We start from the raw sequence: 21,108 nt of genomic DNA, 5'->3' as shown, positions 1-21,108 counted from the left end.
GCATGGATTTTCAAGTAATCAGGATACACAAGCAACATTTTCAAGTGGTCAGCAAATATACAGAAGGGACAGTGCAAGGTTTAAAAATAGTTCTCACGATTATTATATGTGTATAATTGTTTATGGAAATAGTTTTTCCACAAATTATTTCCCCACATTAAACTATTTACGAAAGTTTAAATTTCTTTCTGGAATAATTTTGATTTTTTTAAAGAAGTTTAAAACATGTAGTAAAATGTCTGCTATCAAAAATGATTCCATTTGAGCTTTAAAAAAGTAAGAACAAATTAGAAAAACATTTTAATGCTCATCTGCCAGACTTGCCCCTTAATAATGTTATACAACGGCTCAAAAAATTGCATTATGTACATGAAAATGGCTACTTGCTAACTTTGAGGCATATTTTTTTGAAAATAGCAAATGTATCTACTTATGTATCTTTTAAAATTATAAAACAGCCTGGAAAAATGTCAGTATAAGATAAATGAATTAAGAACAATATCCTCAACAAAGCCAGGAGAGCTTAAAGTAAATACAATTCTGGTCACAATTTTAGATTTCAAATATAGGCACTAGAGAAGGGTTGGTATGATCCTAAGAGCACTTTATAATTCATATAAACTTAGTTATATATCAATTATTTATATTCTTGACCTTGATTTAATTGTTCAACTGAACTTTAATATTTTAGCTTCTAAAATTAAAAACATTTAGAGAGATGCTTAAACAATGAAACACTGTATTAATATTAGCATGAATGTTAGCAGACAACAAGGAACAATTGAGTTTAAATTTAAACTATTTTCAAATTAGAATGGCAAACTTGCCATTAATATAAGTTTGCTCACAAGTAACATAAGACACAAAACATTTTTTAAAAACTTCCTACTTAAACATGCTAGTCTGGGTCAGCAAAATTCAAGAATATTTTCTATTTTAGTAAAGCCTATTTTTATAGGTTTCATCTTTGGTATTTTAACACTGTGAATCCTGCTTTCCAATCTCCAAGTATTATTGAACATTATATTATGATATCACGTTGCTTCATCATTTATAACCAGGAATCTGATATAATGCACAGACCATCGGATGATCAAACATTACTCATTTCCTGCAGTTAAATAGGCTGTTACACTAAATTGTAGTCAGTTTCATTTTAAACTACTTTCAAACCATAATTTTATGACAATTTAAGTGTTAAACAGAATATTAATTTTAGATGAAAAGAAAGCCTAGCTAATTATAAGCAAGCACTCACAGTGTATTTCCTCTTGGGTATAATACAATTAAGGACGGAAAAAACATATACTTGTAAAGAGTCACGACTCACTCTTATAGGATGAAATCATTCTTCATCATGGAAGTCAAAGATTTGGTAATTTCCAAAAAGTATACAGTATTTAATAATAGAAAGTACAGTAGAACTTTTGGTCATGACCACAATTTGTTCCATAACTTTGGTTGCAACCTAACTTGGTGATTACCCAAACCTAATTTTGGAAATTTGGCACTTACAAAAAAAAAGACACGGAAGGGAAAATTAGCCATGGGGAAAGAAATGTGATTTTTTTAAAACCTGATTTGGTTGTGGTCAGAAGCCAAAGGTTCTACTATAGATGGATTTTAAGTCTTATTAATACAACATCTCCCTTAAATCCAAATTGACAGTAATATCTACCTTCCCAATCTTGAAAGATTTATTACCAAAAACAGAACTATTTCTATAAAAAGTATAAAACAAAATATACTGGCCCTGAACTACCCTGGGAAGCAAATCCTCCAGGAAAGTATATTTTCTTCCAAACAAGTCAAACGACTGCAATGATAGGGAAATTAATTGTATAAATGGATGCTGTTGATAAAGTGGCAATGCATAACAATCTTTCAATCCATTATAAAGGTGCAATTGCCTGGAGTTCTTCTGTGTGGATACAGCAATGAAGTTCTGCTTTACATATTCCAGGCATGAGGGATTTGGTTGCAGCAAGCAAAGGGGGTTCATCCTCTCCTAGGAAGAAAGATGTTGGAAATGTCTTGTTAGTTGATTGGTATATTGCCAAATCAAAGATTTATTTATTCATATTCTATGCTATTCTACTCTCAACAGCTGAGTTACACTATGTATAGTATATTCAACATATACTACTGTTGTGGTTCAGCCTGAGCCAGATTAAAGACCAGCTGCGTCTCTGCTGGCTGAGGCTGAGAGCGGAGAGGAGTTCTTGGCAGTCAGACAGTGCAGACAGCAGTCACGAAAGTGAAGATATTGCAAGGCCTGGGAGCCCTGGGGAAGTGCTCTCTCAAGCAAGTAGCTGTGAGTCTCTGGAGTCCCTGGATGACGACGCACAAGCTATCATTAGTATGCGGCAGAGACGCATAGATCAAAGGAGATCTCAACTGCGTAGATATTATCAGCGGTGAATGAGGAACACCAGGGGGTTGGATGTGGTCCTCATTAGCAGGGAAGGGTTTATAAGGCATGAGAACCATTCTGGCAGCGTGGAGTGTTATCAAAGGGGAGTTGGTGTTATCTGCATTTTCTCTCAGCGTTTTTGTTCCTGGCTCGTGGCCCAGCAGCCTTGAAGACTGGTGGGAGGTGTGTGTGTCTGTTAGCTCAACAGCCTCGTCTGGCATTAAGGATCCTGTGTTTCTGTATGAACAATTGCCTTCGTGTTTCTATTTGGAGTTCCAGTGTTTTCCTGATCTGTAAGGACATTTTCTGTTGGCTTCTTTTCTCTTTACCATTATAAAACTGTGTTTGGATTCAACTGTGTGTCTGGCTTATCTTTTTGGGTTGGTCATAGCTTCCAGAGTGACCCAGACAGAACATACTACCATTTATCTTGTTACAGATGAAACAAACCTTAAAGCAATACAGTGGTACCTCGAGATACGAGTTTAATTCGTTCCGGACCTGGGCTCTTAAGTCGAGCAGCTCTTATCTCGAACGACTTTTCCCCATAGGAATTAATGTAAATAATTTTAATTGGTTCCAGCCCTCAAAAAACTCACAAAGTTAGTCTAAATTATGCAGAAAGACATGTTTTTAATGAAGAAATGTACATGTACATATAAATGAATAATGAAGTTTCTTTCACTTAACGTGTAAACTTTCTTAAACTTTTAAATTTACATATGTTCAACTTCTCTGCCACCCAATCCTGTAGGACAGAGGTCCCCAACCCTTTTTGCACCAGGGACCGGCTTTAAGCGATCAAGAGAGGAATGGGTGAATGAATGGACGGAGGGTGGGAAGGAAGGAAGGAAAGAGGGAAGGGACAGGAACAGAGGAAGGAAGCAAGGAAACTTATGAAAGGGGAGAGTAAGAGAGGAATGAGTGAAGGGAGGGAGGGAGGGAAGAAGGTGGGAAGGAGAAAGAAAAGAAGAAATAGAGGAAGGGAAGGTAAAAGAGAGAAAGAAAAAGAGCAAGAAAGAAAGAAAGAAAGAAAGAAAGAAAGAAAGAAAGGGGGAAGGGACAGGAACAGAGGAAGGAAGCAAGGAAACTTATGAAAGGGGAGAGTAAGAGAGGAATGAGTGAAGGGAGGGAGGGAGGGAAGAAGGTGGGAAGGAGAAAGAAAAGAAGAAATAGAGGAAGGGAAGGTAAAAGAGAGAAAGAAAAAGAGCAAGAAAGAAAGCTGCAAGCACCCCCCCGAGCCCCCCAGGCCGGCTGCAACCTTTTAAAACACGCGCGCTGCTTCGCAGCTGTCTCCTGAAGCCGAACGCGGAAGTTAGCGTTTGGCTTCAGGAGACAGCTCCTTGGCGCTTGTATCTCGAATTTGGGCTTGTAAGTAGAACAAAAATATCTCTCCCCTCCCAGCTCTTATCTCGAGTTGCTCTTAAGTAGAGCAGCTCTTATGTCGGGGTTCCACTGTACTATAAAAATAGCAGCTTCTATTAAGACTGAGCTATGGTGGCACAGTGATTAGAATGCAGAATTGCAGGCTAACTCTTCCCACAGCCAGGAGTTCGATCTTGATAAGCTCAAGGTTGACTCAGCCTTATATCCTTCTGAGGTCAATAAAATGAAAGCCCAGATTGTTGGGGGCAATATGCTGATGTTGTAAATATTATGTCATACTGTGTCGTATTTCTCAACCCTGCAGCCTAGATTTGGAGAATACCCGATGAACTGTGGATGGGAAGCTAAAACCTGATCAGATCACAAAAACTATTGGAACAAAACAGCTTAAAATAAAGTATTCTTGATGGCATGGACTTTGGGAAGAGCAAGCTTCCTCTTATTGAACCATGTTGGGTGATGCTGGAGGAATGTTATTGAAACAAGTTAGAACTATCAAAACAGAAGAAAATAGTTTTCAGATCATAAGCATTAATTTCTATCGCTTTAAGGAAGTACATGTATTTTCAATTTTCCTATATAACAACAATTTTGAAATATTTACAGATATAAGGGAAATCTCAGAAGCTACAAGATTTTACATACTGTATACCAATTTAATCTAAGTATAGATCTCCTCCCTTAAAATAAATCATTATATGAATACAAACAGTTCAACAATGCTTATCGTAAAACATATGCATCTTACCCAGTCCTGATGAGGAAGAGACACTCTCTGTAATGGAAGATGTTTCAGTTTGATCTGTTAAGAGTCCATCCATTAAAGGTAGTGACAGTTCAGATGAAGGAACAGAAGAATCATAAATTCCCGAATCTCGGGGCATGTCTGGCAGATTGGCAGTTTTTACAACATGCAGCAATGGCAGAAGAATAGAGTTAGTATTCTGAATGTCCTGAGATTCTCTATCCAGCCCAAGATTCAAATGCTGGGTCACACAAAGAGAGTCTGAATGTAAAGGAGGAGGAACATTTGCATCTACTTTTAGATAAAAATCTCCATCAGTCACTTGTTTATTGACTAAGTCATTTAATACCAAGCCAGAGTCAAAAGTTTCTATCATTTGATCTGGACAAGGTAAAGATGTTGGGAAGAAAGACGCAAACTGCTTCTCAAACCAGTCAGGCTCCTGGTCGATATACTGATGCATGTTGCAAATGGCTACATAGAGCGATCGTCCAGACTTACTCCTGAAATAATTTCTTTTGCTAATATGTACAGGGTACAATTCTGAATCATGAAAGCTAAGATCTTTGGATTTTAAATGAGCATAAAGCTGAGGCAGGTTATCCATAAGCTTGTACTTTGTGGTTAAATCTAGTACTCCAGGAATGTCACCTTCACAGGAATAATCAAAGTAAACAGCGATGAACTTGCAGAGGTCATGTGAATTTTGCTTTGCATGACGTAGCTTCTCTGCTATGGAAGCTATGGCAACCAGAAAGAGTTCTCCTTTCCCATTATCCTTGTCCCGGGATCTCTTGTGCTTCCAACTCCTTTTCTCCACAAAATATTTCATTCCTTTTGAACATACAACAATGATATATTGGGATTCATTGATTTTCCGGTGAAGCCACTCTTTCTGACCTTCTTTAGAGTTTTTCAGACCTTCCCATAAATCTAAAGAAACCTAGGAAAGAAGATTATAGCCTTTGTATAATGTTTTGACTTTCAATACCCACCCAGACTATTTCATGAATGCATTTATGGGCTGGCATTTCTTATAGGAGTGCTCAAGTGAGCACTTACTAGGGAAACTTTTTTTAAAAAAAGCAAAATGTATGGGTGTTTGGATGTGTAATAATAAGCACACACAAACACACACAAACACACACTATAAAGACAATGCACATTATAACATGCAGAGGGGAGGGAGAGGGCGAGAAAAGAGAGACAGACAGAGAAGAGTTGGAAATACAAAATAAGGGTAACTTCTACATAATAGATGATGGGGAATTTTCTTGGTGATGTAACTTGATAATGTGAACTACCACACTGTGGGCGTGGCTTATGCAGGACTCCCTGCATTTTCTTTCAACATCTTTCAGTGCAAATTGGGTGCTGTGGGGTGGAACTCCATTTTTGCTACCCCACTGCGTTCCCCCCCCCATCCGGGCAGTAGCCCACCGCTGATGTGAACTCTGCTCTGGAATAGCCAGAATAATATAGCAGTCAAGAACTGGAGTGACCCTGGGTCACATCTTCATTCAACTGTAGACTTCATTGGGAGTTTTAAGCTAGTAGGAAGTGACGTTTGCTCTCAATTGATATTCTAGTGGCTTGCCTTGTCAGGGGATCCATGTAGATTCTTAAGGTATAAAGGAACTCATAATAGATAAATCACAGAATCATAAGATTACATATGAATAATAATGTTAGGCTACCTATACATAAAAAGAGTGTATCAAAATAGAATGTAAAGAAGACAAAATCATTATTAAAACATCATTTAAATTTCTCTGGAATCAGGCACCCCGACCAAGATTTGTACTGCCCCCACCCTCCTTGCCTTCCGTAAGAATTTGAAGACGCACCTGTGCCTTTCCACAGGGAGAGATGCAGAGCATTAGGCCTGAGGACACTGTTCATCAGCCCCTGCCTATGAATGAATGTATGTTGAATGGAAAGTAAGTTGACGGATTGAAAATGACTGTTTTTATATTGGGTTTTTAAACTGTTTCTTTTTAGTTATTTTTGGATTTCAGAATTGTATTGTTTTTCACATGTTGTAAGCTGCCCCAAGTCCTCAGAGAGGGGCGGGATAAAAATCCAATAAATATAAGTAAGTAAGTAAGTAAGTAAATAAATAAATAAATAAATAAATAACTTGGCAAGATAACTGCCTTTTAGTCACCCCAAAATAATATAATTTCAGGCTTTGTAATTGTTTTTAAATCAGTTAAACAAAATTTCCCACTATTTTTTTAACCTTTATAATTGCTTTTGGGGATTTTTTTTGTGTGTAAATGCATATGTGTATATATATATATGTGTGTGTATGTTTGTATATATATATGTATATATATATGTATGTTATATATAATATACATATGGCCAAAGTTACATCTATAATTGATTCTGACACTAGAACACTTTTCTCCACTCTTGAACACTTTAGCAGTATTAGTTTTCTCATACCGATCAGCTGACCAGCACACAGGCTCACGCCGGAAAACAGAAGACTAGCTTTTCCGGTTTCCAGCACTGCCACATGTGCCAGCTGATCATGACGTGTGCATGCATACCAGAAACCCGAAGGAAGAACAAACGACACCATGCATCCCAGGCGACATAGCTCCATGTACCATAGGTTCGCCATCCCAGCTAGAGGCCATACTAGAATATTCTCATTGTTTCCTAGAACATTAGGCACATCCTTGCTGCAAACATCTGAAAAGTAACTAGTCCAAACAAAATAAGCAATACTCAAACATGACCACTAGAGGGCAGACATGTAATAAACATCAGACAGAAATTTTAAAAAGTAAATGTAATTATAAGATTTGTATTCATTTTAATTAAATTAATGCCCTAAAGAAATGTGTTTAATATGGCACAAAGAAAACTTCAGGGAAATGCAAGCAGGGCCAATTTACCTCACAACCACAAAAGTCCTGAAGGAAAAAGGCAAAACACTGGATGACATTAATGTGCTTCTGGCAATCTTTATTGGAATAGCAGAGGAAGACTTTTGGCCGAGGTTGCTGCCTTTCCACAGGAAGAGATGCAGAGTAGGCGGAAGATTCAGAACTTTCCTCATCTAAATGGGAATAGATATTTTCTAAATTGAAACAAAAAAATTAACAGTGAAGCATTTTACTATCTACACATGGAGAAGAACTTGCATGACTGTGCCCTTTCAGCTTGGAACGTTCAAAATCTTGGGTTTCTTTCCCCCTCTCCTAATTTTAAAACAATCTGGTTTTCTCATTCTACGTACACTGATCTGAGGGGTTTTTTTCATCTAGGTGATGCTACACACTAGATCTTGTATTAATTGTGTCAGATATGGATTATGAAGTCATCTAAAACTGCATCCACTCAGAAATACAAGCCCTACTCAGTGCAAGCGCAGGAGCTCCTTTGAAATATTTAAAATAAACATTGAGGTGTAAGGTTCATTTATCTTGCAAACACAAATCTGTAATGCCAGAGGAATTCCAGCTTCTTCCAGGACTCAATGGAACCTGAGCCTGCAGACACACACCCACACACACACACACACACACACACACACACACCAATAAAAAAAGCAGACCACATGATTCTTGACAAATGTATCTTTTTCTTCTAGGTACGCTGAGAGCATATGCACCAGTACAAATTCCTTGTGTGTCCAATCACACTTGGCCAATAAAAATTCTATTCTATTCTATCACCCAGATGCTGCACTGCAAACACCTGATTCTCTAGATATTTTAGATTAATTCTATCAGTTAAAAGACAAGGTAAACTGCAATTCCCTAGCTGATCACAGCAATGCCACCGCTTACTTGCTGCATAACAATATTCTGATCTCAAGTTGTGGTTGCCTTTTGCTAAAACAGAAGCATGTTATCTCTGGTACCGAAGTATAAATTCCAGAACAAACACGCTTGGAGGAAGTGATTTCTGGCAAGGGCATCCAACTTTTTACCAAATTAATTTTCCCCATGACTATCCTGTTTCCCCCAAAATAAGACATCCTCTGATAATAAGCCCAGTCGGGCTTTTGAGTGCATGGCAATAAGACCAAGCGCTTATTTCAGAGTTCAAAAATATATAAGACAGGGTCTTTTTTTCGGGGGAAAACGGTTGTTTTTTGTAAGGGACTTCCACCCCTTGGGTCATTTAGAAGCAAAATGCCTACCTTGTTGCTTTTTGCGACACATCACTGTAAAAAGTGTTGCAAATGCAGAGATGACAACCAAGGGTACTGTAATGGCTACTGCTCTTATTGGACCCGCCCATGGGGAGTGCACTTAAAGAAAGCAGGGAAAAATACTTAAATTAGTTTTTCTTAAACTGAGGTACTGGAACCATTCCATCTTCACACTGTTGAAACATGCAAGGCAAACATATTTTAATTAAAGGTACATTTTTGTGATACTACTCCACTAAATAGTATGAACTAAGGCCTTCGGAGATGAATTTCCAATAGCCACAGGTTTTGGCTGGAGCCTTAACTATAATTCAGCACAGATCTGTGGAAGTTGCTCTCTCTGGAGAAGACAAACAATTCTGTTGGCTGTAAAAAGATCACTATCTATTACTTTGGGAAAAGGCTTTTCATTTTTTACTGTCTTAATTTTTATGGTGTTATACTTTAATTTAAAAGTAAAACACTGAGAGCCTGTGATACATGGTAGTACAAGAAAGTCAAATTAGTATATGATTACACAAAACAACAGAGATTCTCCCGTTTCTATATAATTTGAATGTGGCAAATGCTGTGGCAAAGGCTCTCCATCCCAGAGTATTAACTCAATTCAACTTTTCTTCATATATTTTAAATGAAATAAAACAATCAAAATCAGTTTAGGAAAATTCACATGCATCACTCATCCATTTTCAGAATTGATTAGCGCTGTTTTGCCAATGCAGAGCATTCATTATATAGAAAGAATCAGTAATAAGAGCTGAAAGAATACCAGAAGAAATCTCAACAAGATCTCATCTCTATTGCTATGGAATCAGCCAATTTCAAAGGATTTCAAAATCCTCTAAAGCTCCTTTTATATGCATATATTCTACTTATAGCTGTCTTATGAAATGGTAAGAAATGTTTCATTTAAAAAACATTATTAAAGATATTTATACCTGGCTTTAACACATAGTGCATTGATTTTCTTGTTGTGTTGGTATCATCAACAAGCTTAAGGACAAAGCAAAACAAAAGTAAATCATACAACAGTATTTATTTTAAAAGCATGACAAATCACTGTTTAATACTTAAATTTCAAGAAAAGAGTGAAATTTTCACTAAGAGATAGGCTAACTTACAATTGAATTGTCCTATAATAACTAGATTCTGGCTTTTTATTAAACTGATTTAACACTGTGGTATTGATTATACAGAAAACAATGAAAACTATGTGTGTGGGAACTTGTCAAAATTTGATTCAGAAAGAATAGTTTCAGAATATCTAGATTTTATAGTTGGCATTCTCAATAAAGTTAAGAAGAAAAATAAAGTTTGTAGACAAGACAATAATTTCCCCAAATTTTTGGATTTAGGGTGGCCTCTTAAGAAAGGGACATGCCGTTACATCTTTCAAGACTAAGGGCATTACCCTTTCTCCAAGAAGCCATACCATTGCATGAATCCAGCTGCAAGGCATCTACCAAAAAGTCTCAATAGCCTAAACAGGCAGCCTAATACACAGTTTGGAAAAAGCTGTCCACTTCATTGGAAGTCACAGATGTCACTCAACCCAGTAACCCACAAGACTGAACCTCAGGTACAAGGCAGCCAAACTTGCCCAATTGGAATCTAGTTTCTCGTGGATCTGAATTTTACATAACCATTTATCTATATGAACAGCCAATCATCCAGTTTCTTGCAATTTTACAGCAATGTCATGGATGCACAAAACAGCCATGCAAACAAGAGTTCAATTAAAATTTTATTTCAGTTCTGAAGGAAGATCAAGAATAGCTGATTTTGCCATTTTTATAATATTGATGGTTTTTTAATTAAGTCACCGTATTTTTCCGTGTACAAGACACACCTTTTTCCTCCCCAAAAGAGGCTGATAATTTGGGTACGTCTTATAATCTGAATGTGGTTGTGTTTCCCCTCCACTCCCCCAGCCGGAACTAGCTGTGACCGATCTTCCCAGATCTTACTTTGCAGACTCTTTCGTTGTTTCACTCTGCGAAGAATGTTTTCAAAGCCCTAAGTCTTTGCAGGTTTTTTTTCATTACTCTAACTTGCTCTGAGTAAGTTTCTTTCCAACCCTAACCAGGTGCTAACCATATTCCCAGCTCTTACCAGCTTGTAAGCTCTTTCATTGTTATTTTCTGCAAAGAATGTTTTCCAAACACTGTCTTTGGGGTTTTTTTCTTTCTCTATTTGCTCCAAATGCTTCTTTCCAACCAGATGCTAACAATGTTCCCAGTTTTTACTGGCTTGCAAGTTCTTTTATTGTTACTCTCTGCCAAGAATGTATTCCAAACCCTGTCTTTGAAGGGGGTTTTTTCCCTTTGCTTCACTTGCTCCAGATATTTCTTTCCAGCCGTAACCAGGTGCTATGAATGTACCCAAGTTCTTTTATTGTTACTCTCTGTGAAGAATGTTTTCCAAGTCCTAAGTCTTTGCAGGGTTTTTTTCCCCCCATTGGTCTAACTTGCTCCAAATGTTTCTTTACAGCCCTAACCAGGTGCTAATGATGTTCCCAGCTCTTACTGGCTAACAAGCTCTTTCATTGTTACTCCCTTAGAATTAAAAAAAAAATTAAGCCCTTAAACAGGAGATAAAATAATGTGCTGAAGCTGACCAGACTAAGGATGTTAGCCAGATGAATACCTGATAAGCAGATTCTTTTCCCTATTTTCCTCCTCAAAAACTAAAGGTGCGTCTTATATTCTGGTGTGTCTTATACTCCAAAAAATATGGTATTCTATGTTCCAGGAATTTGGCAAGGCTGCTTCTTGCCTTCAGAAAGAAGTTTCTAAAATTCACCAATGAATTTTAATTCACGTTAATGAATTAAAATAAAGCTATAAATCCTAACTATGTATAAATGGTCATGATTTGGTGAGATTGTCAGTCTTGAACAAGAATGCTGAAGTTTACAAGATCCCCTGATAGAGTAGGAGCATTGTAAGATCATGAAATTTAGCACATATGTGAGATTTCAGGTAATTTTTTTTAATGATGGTTGGGTGAACATATGAGATCATATTGTTGGTGCCAAGGATGTTAAATAATTATACACACAACATTATACTATGATGTAATGCAAAACAAAGATAAAATACTAACTACACTCCTAGTTTCAAAGGAAATAACTGAATGTTGGCTACAATATATTTTACTCTTATCTTCTTCTACAAATAATTCATTACCTCAATGATATAATCTCCAGGTGAGGCATTCTGAAGAATACAAGTTGTTACATCTGTATTCTTTTCCTATGAGAAAACCAGAACATATTTGAAGAAACTACACTTTCATTACAAGGTTATCTCTTCTGAAAGTTATACAAATTACCAAGCAATTAAAGATACAGATTTATAAATGAAGTACATAAATCATTAAATCAAAAATCCTTGGAGTCCTCGTTTTATTGAAAATCTCTCCCTAGTTATAAATAGTTAACAAAAAAAATTCCCCAGTTATAAAGAATTCAGAACCCATACTCAATACAGAAGACAAGGTTTTTCTTTCTCACAGTCTTTCTTGGATTACAGCCAAATGTATCAAATAGCAAAAGTAACAGTTGTCCCAAATTATTCCGTATCACTGAATGCAATCAGCATTTAAGCAAAAAGAAAGAAAACTGCAGTGCCCCTTGAATTATATTTCACTGAAAAATGCATTAACGCCAAACTACCCTTACCCAAAATACATTGTTTGTTATTCTCAGCTTGAAATAAATAAAAATTTAATAAAGCAAGGAGCCACAGGTGCACCTGTGTTTCGGCGAGGTTTTTTTGCTTCTGTACATGCAGAAACATGGGCGCACCTGCGGCTCCATGCACGATTTTTCTACCTCCACAGGTGCAGCAGCAAAATTGCACTGGCCCTGCAAGAATTTACGAGCTGTGGCAGCGAGCGCAATTTAGTATTCCGGCTCGTAGCCCACCGCTGGTTCTATCGTACAATCAGCCAATGTAGAATGATCATCTCTAAAGCATTTGTATGTGTAATATCCATCATTTTAAATAAAAATGCAAAGCTTTTCATTTCAAAAATGGAAAGAACAGAAAAGAGTGGATTAAAATATATATATCATAGTGTTGTAGGGAACATAACCAGCCCCACTAAATATAATAGGATTAGATTTTTTTCTCATGCTAATTCTGGAACTAATGTAAGGTTTTGCAAAACTGAAGAAGAATTTAAAGTATGATGGGGATCTATATTCAGCAGGAAGTTACATCTCCTCTGAACTTGCCCATAAAGTTACTCCATTTCAGCTACTCCATCAGGGTTTCTCAACTTTGGAAAGTTGAAGACATATCTCCCAGAATTCCTCAGCCAGCACGATTGACTAGGAAATTTTGAGAGTTGTAGTCCACCTGTCAAGATTGGAGAAGCACTGCTCTGTCAGAACTCTTCCCAACTCTTTACGAGATTGATGTATCTTAAAATCCCCAACCATAGCTGAATCTTTCACCAAACCCTGTTAGTGTCAGCTGATCTAACCTGATATAAGAGTGGTCTCTACATGTCTTAGAAATTAGGTTAGATCCAACATTATAAAATATGTTCAAACCTGTTTACAAATCTTCTGTTTGAACTGTCCATCAGTTTTGAGCTTGTAGTGCAGATAGTAATATTTGAATCCAAAGTTATGTGGTGCATGATCAAAAGATACATACATATTAAAACCTTGCTGTGTAATATTCAAGCTTCTTGGTTTCCAAACTATCAAGGAAGAAAGATTTAGACAATGATTGGAACATAGGTTTTTGTAACTTGATATAATCTTAGTGGAGACAATGTTAAAATTGCAGTTCTACTTACATGGTTTGCAGACCAGCTTGTCTGGTTGCAGCAGCAATTCACAAGCTATTTAAAGACAAAGAAAACAAAAACAAAAGCAAAATTGTTCAGATTTCCGAAAAGCTAACTTCACAAAATAAGATTTTTATTTAGACTTTAGTTATACCGTGTTTCCCCGAAAAGAAGGTCCTGTTTTATATTTTTCTGAATCCTGAAATAAGCTCTTGGCCTTATTGCCATGCACTCAAAAGCCCAATCGGGCTTATTATCAGGGGATGTCTTATTTTGGGGAAAACAGAGTAGTTCTGGAAAGCCCTACCTTGCCAGAGACCTGGTACTTATTTTACATTTATTTGTTTAAGGTACTTTGTACCTGCCCATATTTCCTAGTAAAAAAAGAGGTTAGGTCCTCCAGTAGATAAATAAGAGAATCCCATGATTTTATGGTGCAGGATACAAAAACCTTATGCATTCTTACATTGATCAGAAAACTAGGGATGAAGAGTTCGTCTGTTTCCTTCTACTAACATGTAAATAGTAGTTAATGGTCACTTTGGATTAGAATTGTGCAAATATTTCTAAATGCATGAGAATGTGTACAAAGCATCTCTTTTCAAACTATTAGAGCAACAGAAGCACTTTTTAACCTGTTTGCATAAACTTCTGCTTGAAAAGGTATATACAGAGGTCTCAAATGACGTGAAAGACAATAGAAGATCCTAAATCTTAATCTTATATGTCTGATACATGTATAAACTGATGGATTTCTAAACTAGTCATTTAATTTCCTAAAGAAAATAACAGTTGCTGAGAGAAAGGCATGCACCTAGGTTTTTTACAGGAAAGTCTTATAAAATCTACTCAGTGTATCAAAACCTTCCTAAATATGTTCCCATAATAATTCCTCCATATTTAACCTCTAAGACCTCCAAAGCCATTTCACTTAAAGTAGGCTTTGATGTGAATTTTAACTAGAAAGCATGCAATTTCAGCTGCTATCAGCTTTCATTAAGATTCAGGACACAAAGATCTGTAAAGCAGAAAGAAATAATTGCTGTTGTACTTACGCCGAGTTCTAAAGAAAAAAGGATGATGGTTACTTTCATTCTTAATGGATGGAAAAGGAATAATCTTTACAAAGTAGTCAGTTTCAAATTTCAGATTCAGAAAGGGCTGAGATTCCACTCTCTGAAAGGGAAGAAATGAAGGCCAATTAGTAGCACATTTTAACATGTCCTGGATAATCACACAATTATGTTATTATCTTAACTTAATTCCATATTACCCATTTATAGGAATCAATGTTGGCACCAGAAGACGACCAACTGTCTTATCTTTTATCACAATCCATTTAGTTAAGATCGTAAGAAAAATTTAGAGAGTCTAGCGGGTGCAATTAATTTTTTATTAATCACTACTACTGTACTCTAAATTTTTCTTTAAACCTTAACTAATTAGATTATCATAAAAGATAAGGGAGTTGGTAGAATAAAGGTAAAAGACGTAATCCACAATTTGTTTCCTCATAATTCCATATTTATTTTTCATTCAAATGTGAAATATGAAATTAAATATATGTTGCTAAAGTACAACTTCCTCCTGCCTTCCTAAGCATGAAGCTGAAAAAAATGCCACGCCTTTAAGGAATCTACAGATTAAAATTATGGCAATTCTTAAAGTGCCAGAATCTTTCTCAGGGTGAAGTGTGCACATTCCTAGTCAGTCTGATATTCCAGGCAAACGTATACTTTAGTAAAGTCTTCCATCAATTTCAATAAGGTATCTGCTCTGAGATTTCTATGATTTTCAACACTAAGACTTACAGTCCACTTATAATTTGAGTTGAGCTGTTTTGGGTCTTTTAAAAGCAACTGCTGACATTGTCTTCTTTCCAATTTTAATTCTTCAAGTATAACTCGAAATCCTTTCAGAAGTTCAATACCTGTGCAGATTTAAATAGATCAATAAATACGTTTATTGGTGAATATGTTTTCCTTAAAATTTATACGGCTATTCAATTTGCAAAAAGTGACTCTGACAGACTTACAATGTATAATAACATCGAAATATGGAACTAGAAAATAAAATACATCCCAGACAAAAAAGAGAACAGAGAATAAAACAAAAACAACAGCATGTGTATCATGAAAATTCCACTCTTTGTTCAAGCTGCAGTCTCCCATCATTTATGGAGAATTAAATGGAGTATATATCAAGCCTTATTTATGGAGTATAGATCAAGTCTCAATATAATTACTGTTGAGAATTCAGGGTATTCAAATCTATGCATACTGTATGGAGGACAGAGATATGATAGTGCTAAGCTTGGTACTATACACATCAGTTAAGCACAAATTTAAGAAAACCTGGCAATTACATTTGCACTCTATGGCATCTGTAACAAGCAGAGGCTTTATAAAATATTCTAAGACCAATTTAGCTGCTATTTTCCCATGCTCTTACAATACTTAGGACTACATTTTTAAACTTATTTTCCTTGAGGTTGAATTTGGTATTTAATTCATATATTTTATACAAATATCTCCAAGATCTAAATGATCTTGCAACAAGGGAGGCAAATCAAATACATCCTGTGTCCTTCATATTTAAAGGAATAATAATACTACTTGTGCTGATATACAGACAATGAATAAGAAAAGTTAATCAGATCCCTGTTACCTGAGATCCTTCAACTTCAGTTCATTCTTGATATTTTCAGAGGGATTACTTTCTGATCATTACAAGAGAAAATACCAAGCTTTGTAGGCTTTGTAGGCCTTGGAGATTTAATGCAACCAAGTCTGCAGCTGCAAATTAGCAATTCGATAACACTGGGCTCTTAGAAACATTGGATATCATTTCCTCATTCTTTTTAATAGCCACCCATTGTTTTCTACTCAGATTAGCAGCACTCTGAATATAATGAAATACATTGTGATTTACCAACATTTAACCATCCTTTTCACTGTTTCCCCAAAATATATGTAAAAATGCTTTTGCAAAATGTGTTTCTATCATCAGTTCACTATTTTAGCCCCTTTTGAAAAATTGAGGATTTAATGCAGCCTGAACAAAATTGAACACAATTTTTAAAAAATGTATGTGAAAACACATTATTTCAGAATTCAGTACATCTCTACATTATTTTATGTTTAAAATCTCTCTAATATTTATATCCAAGCAAGTCTGGGAGGAACTTGCAGGAAAAGGTTAAATAACATGGAAGGAATAAGTTAAGTTGCATCAGTCTGAATGGCAAACACTTAAAGATTCTCCTATCTATTCAAAGATGATGATGATGATTTCAGAATGACATAGTCAATGCAATTTGGAAGTAGAGGTGTCTTTTAAACAGAAGGATGAAGTTCTCCTTTAGATTTGCAATTTAGCCTGGCTTAAATGGACTGTCTTGAATTCTTTCAGAACAAACTTTAATGTTAATAATGTTGGGCAATGCTTAATTTCAAGAAATCTGAAAATTGAAAATCTGAAATATGGATTCAATGAAGATAAAAGAGTTCAGCTGGAATGGGGGCAAAAGCAGAAATTTCCAATGGTTTGGCATCTGTTTGAAATTCAGTTTTTTCTGTACTTACCAATGGGGTTGGCTATCCACAATACAGTCACTGCAACTTGATCAGAGCAGGCGTACTGACTAATAGTGATGTTCTGTACATCGCCAATGACATGTTTTCCTATTGAATTCAAATAAGGAGTACAATCTGGGGAAGAAACAACTTAATTAAATATATTTAAAACAGAAAATGCCTTCTATGTTCCTAACATCAGTCCAATAATATGTCTATGGAGATTCTCAATCATCCCCCCAAAGTTGCTTTTCAATAGACAACCGGCCTTTCTTGGTTTTTTTCTTTGAACTGAAGAAACTTCTTGGATGACAATAGAAACGTGTTTCAAAAAACCCCCAAAACCCAAGAAAGTCTAGTTGCCTTTGAAAAGCACCTTTTGGAGTCCAATGATATAATTCTATTTTAATCAGTTACTAGACAACTGTGATCCACTTCTTGGGTCATCATTCTGTGGTTTTCATTGACATTCTAGAGAGCTGAATCTCTTTCCTTATTTGTTTTTTGTCTCTGATCTTGTATCTCTGATACATAACTCTTCTCCTTCCTCTTCTCCTTTTGTGCCTTTTGTCATTTTCTAGGCATTCCTGCCTTTCCTCCTCCTCCCTCTCTTTTTCTTCTCCTTCTTTTTCTTTCATGTTATTTGTCCAGACTGCTTGATTCTGGAACTGTGTAGCCCTGGTCTTATTAGATGCTTGTTCTCTGCTTCTCTTTGCTGCTTTCTATATCATCTGATGACTAGGGAAACTTCCTCTCTTTCCACATGGCATAATTATATTGACAACATTTTTTATTATGGTTGGTAAGACAATCAGCCAGATGTTTAGACTAGATATTTTTCCCTTTTTATCCACCTATTATGTCCTTCCCAAGGACCTGGGATAGGCAGATGTTTGTTTGATGGCATTAAAGTTGTCACAGGATGTACGCTGTCCCAAACAAAGCTGCCTTTTGCAACAATCATTATTTTTGTGCTTATTTTTTACTGCAATGCTGTATGATGCTTTCATCAACTCAGAAGAGTTCCTACTTCCTGCCAGACACCCCCTCTCCCATTGTTTTGTGGGAAGCTGGCAGGGAACTCTACAAATGATGATCATGTGAATGTGGATGACTATGGCAAGGCGAAGGTGCAGCTGACTGTGGCAGTGTGGTGGTACGGAAGTAGCCACAATTTGCTAAATTTCTGTACCACATGACTAATGCGTCCCAGCTTTTGGACACATTCTTTAAGTTAGCTTCTTTGTGGCCTAATGAATTCTGTGTCCATTAACATGGCATTGTTATAAATTAGTGAAGAGTCTCATTATCCATTTATTGCCGGAAGAGTAGCATTTTCCAGTTCCGGTGGTGGAGGCAGCAGGATGAGAGGAGAGCTCTGCTGCCGGCAACGATGGTTATTTGGTTGAGAAGATCTTGCCAAGCCTTTGCCCGAGGTTCCATCTACACTGGAGGAGTTCCTTGTGCCTTTAGGACTGACTACGTTGAGTGGATGAGCTGTGGTGGTCTAGCAAGATTAAGAGCTGTGTTTGTGCTGGTTTCGGAGACGGCGGGGTGGAAGATGGCGGTGGTGAAGAGAGAGTAATAGCAAGGAGAACCAGACTGTGCCGACCCTCATTGCTGACATTCAATCGTGGGCTGCTGGCGGGTGAGAGTGGCCAGAGCTGATCAGTCCGATAGCGAGGCAGTGACAACGACGGAAGGGAATGTATGTGTTTGGAGAACACTGGTGAGACAGAGGAGTTTGGCCTCAGAAGAGTTGCTACTGCCAGACCGACGGGTGGGAGTGGCCGGTGCAGGTGCATGGACAGAACACGTTTGTGAAGACAGGGAGAACACACCGCTAGGCCAGCAAGTGAGAACTGCTGACGGAGACGATGTGGAGAGTGACACTGAGGAAGGATTAATCTCCCAATGTGAGGAAAGACCGAGACTGTCACTGAATTTGAGAACACAGTAATAAACCATTATTTAACATTCATTAATGGTGAATAATTGTAAACTGTAATCTGAGATTGCTGCGGACTGCTATAAGTATGATAGCAATCCTCCTTGCTAGACTGTTGCTTTTTATCATCACAGTGGATTTACATGTTACCATGGACATAACAATGAGGGTCATATGACCCATTCTGGATTCATTACATCACCGACCAACTCAGGAAGGACATTTCCCTTTAAGCAGCACTATTTATAACAAGGAGATTTTTTGCACCATCATTGGCAATATTTTACATCCTGGGCTTGTGATAATGTTAATTAACTGTTTTAATTTAAAAAAAAAACACTTGTCTTTATCAATTGTATATTGTGACATGTAGAGAATTGTGGGATATAGGGGAGGGAGGGGGATATTTATTAACCTATTCAGTATTATTGTCTGTTTCATAAACTGTATATGGCTTGTTGTTGATAAAAGGGCATTATAAATAAACTGTATTATTATTATTATTATTATTATTATTATTATTATTATTATTATCATCATCATTATTATTATTATCCTCTCTTAGCTTACTGAGTTCCTTTTTATATAACAATGCTGTTCCTGGAATTGATCACTTCTTATTTAGCTGCATTATATTTTTTCCTAAGAAGAAATAGCTAAAAGTAGAATTCTTGGAAATAGTAGAAATAAGTGAACGATAGCAAAAGTTTCATATAGAAAAACAGCCATCTGTGTAGGAAATTTGAAACAAGAGCTTCCTCCAGCATCTGGATCCACTTAAAGGATAGTGTTGCATTTTGTTGGCAAAAGGTTTCTGTTCCATAATGACAATTTGCCAAAAATCGAGGAAAATACTATAACTTCTAACAAAAAATAACCCTATTACTTTCCATTTCTCCATTTTATTTTTATACATTGTTAGGCTGTGTAATCTTTAGCAAAGGCATACTGTATACTGTAAGTAAAAAAATGAATTTCAGTCACTTTACATTACACTAAAACATTACCATTAAATAGTAAGTGTATCCTTGTTTATTGTAATCACAATTCTGTTTAGCAAAGGAATGTAACAGATTGTGTACTTCAGAAATCCCACCTTTTCCTGTGTAAGATTGTGATCTTGGTCTGGTTGCCCATTTCTCAAATGACAAAGATCCCAGAGATTATGAATGAACAGATTTTGAACTAGATTCACTACCACAAAGCTGGGCTAATGAATTCTACACCTGAAATGAAAAATTAGCATATCCAACTTTCTCTTTGAAGAGTATGCCTGGCTAGACTAAATTGCAGGACCAAAACCCCCCACCCCTTTTTCTCTTGTTGTTTCCTGTGTTGGGCACCCTACAAAACATTGCTAATTAACATCATCTTCTTATGGAGATTGTCACATGATTGTAATTCAATGTTTCTAAAACTAGAGTGAGAGTGTGATTTATTAATCAGAGTCAAATGGAATAGTGAAAGAATTAAATCCTATTTGTTTGCAACTACAATTGTTAGGAAAGCACACAGATGGCCCAAATTGTCCTGCCTTTCTTGGTCTTATTTAGATCAAATTTGGATGAAGATGCCATAGCTGAACAAAATAGTTTTAATTTACCCCTTGTGATAAGTTTTTAATGACACGTTGCTCTGTTTTAAACTGTCATCTTAATTAAAAGTCTAAATCAGTGATGGCAAACATTTTTTTCTTTGCTAGGGTGCCAAAAGGGCATGCATGTAAATAAATAGACCTTTATTACGGTCAAAGACCATCAAATAATAATAATAATAATAATAATAATAATAATAATAATAATAATAATAATAATAATAATTTTTAAAAGCAAAAAAAACAGAACATCCAAGAACTGTTTGTGTGCAATAGTGTGTGTGTGTACATGCCCACACCCATAATGCAATGCCCTCCCCATACTCATGCATGCACATCCACACTCACACTGTCCCCCCACGACAGGCCTCACTGAAGCCTCGGGATTACTGATAGGCCCGTTGGGTCATTTTTCACCCTCCCCAGTCTTCCAGAAAGCCTTCAGAACCTGTGGCTGGTGAAAAATGGGC

General features: G+C 36.5%; 1 protein-coding gene across 3 annotated transcripts in view; it reads right to left on the bottom strand.

The window, feature by feature from the left end:
- Positions 1 to 277: 277 nt before the first annotated feature.
- The window catches only part of IL17RD (interleukin 17 receptor D), a 65,569-nt gene continuing 44,738 nt past the window's right edge, over positions 278 to 21,108 (bottom strand). For 2 of the 3 annotated variants that reach the window (XM_070738474.1, XM_070738473.1), the window contains exons 3-13: positions 17,106 to 17,231; positions 15,333 to 15,451; positions 14,577 to 14,697; positions 13,531 to 13,575; positions 13,280 to 13,431; positions 11,907 to 11,972; positions 9,657 to 9,711; positions 8,707 to 8,817; positions 7,454 to 7,638; positions 4,548 to 5,487; positions 278 to 2,008 (exon numbers count right to left, since the gene is read on the bottom strand). In XM_070738474.1, coding sequence (XP_070594575.1) covers positions 1,893 to 2,008; positions 4,548 to 5,487; positions 7,454 to 7,638; positions 8,707 to 8,817; positions 9,657 to 9,711; positions 11,907 to 11,972; positions 13,280 to 13,431; positions 13,531 to 13,575; positions 14,577 to 14,697; positions 15,333 to 15,451; positions 17,106 to 17,231 — 2,036 coding nt within the window. In that variant the 3' untranslated portion in view covers positions 278 to 1,892. The remainder of the gene's footprint in view (positions 2,009 to 4,547; positions 5,488 to 7,453; positions 7,639 to 8,706; positions 8,818 to 9,656; positions 9,712 to 11,906; positions 11,973 to 13,279; positions 13,432 to 13,530; positions 13,576 to 14,576; positions 14,698 to 15,332; positions 15,452 to 17,105; positions 17,232 to 21,108) is intronic. The other variant, XM_070738472.1, reaches the window with a different exon arrangement.

Source organism: Erythrolamprus reginae, chromosome 2 (assembly GCF_031021105.1).
Source record: "Erythrolamprus reginae isolate rEryReg1 chromosome 2, rEryReg1.hap1, whole genome shotgun sequence".
Lineage (NCBI taxonomy): Eukaryota > Metazoa > Chordata > Lepidosauria > Squamata > Dipsadidae > Erythrolamprus > Erythrolamprus reginae.
This window is presented reverse-complemented; position numbering and strand designations above follow the sequence as displayed.